This window comes from Limulus polyphemus, unplaced genomic scaffold (genome assembly GCF_000517525.1).
Source record: "Limulus polyphemus unplaced genomic scaffold, Limulus_polyphemus-2.1.2 Scaffold1843, whole genome shotgun sequence".
Classification (NCBI taxonomy): Eukaryota; Metazoa; Arthropoda; class Merostomata; order Xiphosura; family Limulidae; genus Limulus; species Limulus polyphemus.
In genome coordinates, this window is record NW_013667453.1 from 120,468 (window position 1) to 123,934 (window position 3,467).

Sequence of the window (3,467 nt, forward strand, 5' to 3'; positions counted from 1 at the left end):
AGACCCTTCCTCACTCCAACCATGTTTTTCCTCCATCAACTGTAACACATCGAAGCTGATTCCACTGAAGGTTATAGCCTTGCAACGTTTTCTGCACTTCAATGAAAATGTCTTCTCCAGTTGTTGTTTCGTGCATGCTGCAAACGGATGCCAACTCTTCTGTGATCTGAAAGTCCAAATTAACACCATGAACGAACACGAGAAGTTGTGACGTACTCGAGAGATAGTAGACTCATCCAGCGCCAGAGAATACCACAAGCTTTTTCGCGTATCTGTAACACTATGTTCTCTCCAAGTTCTTCTGTTCTCCGCACAGCTGAACTTGCTGAAACGCTGATACTTCCAAACAAATCGGCTTTCCCAGGACATAAGTCATTTGCTGCCTTCTCTAGGCATATTTTACATATACTCCTTTATAGCCATATATATAGTTTAAGAATTGGTGAAACAAAATTGTTAAGTTTCTTTTGTTCTCGTTAACAATTGTTCAATTTATGGCCTAACATGCAATTTCTCGTGGAAAAGATTGCTTTAAAATAAGATACACTATATATAAAGGTATAAAGTGATCTGTACCACTGGCAATGCAAGTGATACCTTGAGCGTTACTTCCCTTATTCTCTACTGGAATGGTCATCAGTCATGTGGATAGAGTAAAAACTGCGAGGAATGATATAGAATAACGTATATAATGTTTTGCTCTCTTAGTCTGGAACATATAAATCTCAGTAGGTGTATATAAAAATCTAGATAAGTCTATGGTTAGACATTTTCAGGTATTAACTTAAAGTGCAGTCCTTTGTCCAGGGCTCTCACGCTTTTAATATTTTGGTGAATAAATAGTTATTTTCACTTTGTTTACATTATTTCCAGTCTCTTTCTTTCTCCAAATTCAGTCAAAGTCAGAATTTGGATATACTCCATAATACTTCATGGTCTGGTCTAATTATTTGTGGATATTGCTTCAAAAGTAAATCAATATACTTGAGAGTACCACATATGTATCTGGTACAATTAGTTGATAATGACTTAAAGGTAAATCGATAAACTGGAAAGTACCACATATGTATCTGGTACAATTAAACATGTGTCTGACGATTTATGTGATGATGCTCTACTAAATATTAATGGTCACACAGGTTTCTCTAAATTCTTTAGTTTTCACTTGTTATGTATGTAAATTACAATGTGTGAAATGTTACTTTAGGCATATTTATTAACCAGAATAATCTTAAAATTAACTTCAAAATTAGTGTTATAGACAAATTTAAATGAGATGTACTCTATTTAGAACTAATACGTCCCTAACTTTAATTCTCAATGCCCAGCTAGACTGTTTTACTCAGGAAACAAAAATTTATTTTTATAAATAAAAATACAAGCTCCAAGAGGTGCATTGAAGGTACATAGGGTTGAGCTGAGCACGTTATATTAAAGCCTTTTTGAATATGCAAATCAGCATGTCGTGACATCCACAACCAATATAAAGTCGTGTTGGAATGGCATGTACCAGAACTACATTATGACATTGTTTGAAATTTGATAGGCAGTGAGATGTCGCCAAAAATTGCTCACTTTTAGGAAGGGTATGTAACAGTCCTTCCTAACGCACTAAGATGATCGTAAAGATGTATTCATATCAAAGATCTATAATTTCCAAGATATGGATAACCCTTATACTTAATAACATTTAAAACAAAGGAATATGAACCAACTGCAACATGAAAGACCTGCAAAATGCAATATGTTGTAACGGGTGAGAATCCATAAACACAAATTTATAAAGATACGCAGGTCAATGGATACAGCACATATGAATTTCTGTAGAACCATACTGTTGGAATGGGCACCGTCATCTTCGTACACTAGATGGCTTATGAAAAGCAAGTAGAAAGAAGAGATTTGTTTTAGACATGACAGCCTTATGGTAGAGCTTTCTGTAATGGAAATTACGCTAAAGGGCTATTGCCAAAATGCACGTCCGTCAGATAACATATGATTGGGTGTGGTGACGTAGATTGTAACAACATGGTGAGACACCAAAATCGTTTTAATATAATGTACTAGACCTTTGTAGTATACCAGAGAGAGAAATTGATCACATGTACCTCAATCAATATAATTTCCTGAATTTATTTGTGTTCTGTCTTACTGCTTTTAAATTTTGACCTTTATTAATTCTGTTTAGATCTTATATATTAGCTGTAACCACACGTAACTTGGTGAAAAGTTGCGAGTCAATAAAAATAACTTCTGCTTTGCATTTATCTGTCAATAAATAAAAATTATCTATGTTATCATAATTAAGCTCTTTCTAAAGTTACATTAATTTATAATATATTTCTACTTTATTAAAATGTTATTGGTTACTTTGTGACATCACATTTCTAAGATACATCAATATGTCATACAATGACCACAGTCCAAACATACTAAAAAAATATAAACGTATACCTCAGTGCAAACAAAACGACAAACATTTTTAGATACATGGAAAAGATAAATTAATAATAATGTTATGTTAGTGTGTATGTATGGTAACGTACAGTGATATATATATAAACGTTTAAATCACGTGGACTTACTCGAAGGTTTCCACGCGGACAAAACTCTGTGAATAATACTATATGAGGCTCTTCTGGACACATGCCAATGAAACGTACTAGATTTTCATGCGATGAGTTACGCATCTAATAATAGAATATAAATAATGATTATTTTACACATTCATATTTGAAATATTTTTAATTGGGAAATCAAGAAAGATAGCTGTAATATTTCCATCAAACCACACTCGTTTTAAAATGTTTTATAGCTCTCACATTGCAGAAAATAATACAATTTATTCTGAACAAACCGGTCTAACCTTTAACCTTGATTAACATCATCTCCGTTCTTTTATCTGCATAATGTCAGATTCCGTCGATTACTAAAGATATCTGCCTCCAGTGGGGGTACTCATCTTGTAGTAGAATACTATACAACCTCGAACATGATAACAAAAGATTATAAAAACTCTATATTGGTATGGTCGAAGAGCTCTTCTCTGACTCATTGGGTATTGAAATGGAATGAGTCTAAGGGCTCTCTCTCCATAACTAATCTTTTATTATTTATGACGTCAGAAAAACACGTATGTTCAAGAAGTCTTGAAACAAGATTACAAAAACCCTATAACCCGAGCGTTTTCGAAAGGTGGACATTTCTTCTTCATAGACAAACTGGGAATGGTGGTGTAATCGAATGAGTGATATATAAAGAGAGTTGAGTGACGCCATGAAGGTGATCCGGTTATCCAGGAAATGTTTACTATATTTTTCCATGTACTGTTGTAAGCGTCCCGTTTCCGGTACAATGTAGCGTTATGTAAAAAAGGTGTTTGGGATATTTTGATGGAGGATTGGCTAAATATTATATATATATATATATGTATGTGTATATATATATATATATATATATATATATAC

At 33.4% G+C, this 3,467-nt stretch overlaps 1 protein-coding gene across 1 annotated transcript in view; it reads right to left on the reverse strand.

Moving 5' to 3' along the window:
- Positions 1-3,467, reverse strand: part of LOC106465121 (atrial natriuretic peptide receptor 1-like) — a 145,663-nt gene that overhangs the window by 77,757 nt on the left and 64,439 nt on the right. The window contains exon 5 of the mRNA XM_022392956.1: positions 2,586-2,692. Coding sequence (XP_022248664.1) covers positions 2,586-2,692 — 107 coding nt within the window. The remainder of the gene's footprint in view (positions 1-2,585; positions 2,693-3,467) is intronic.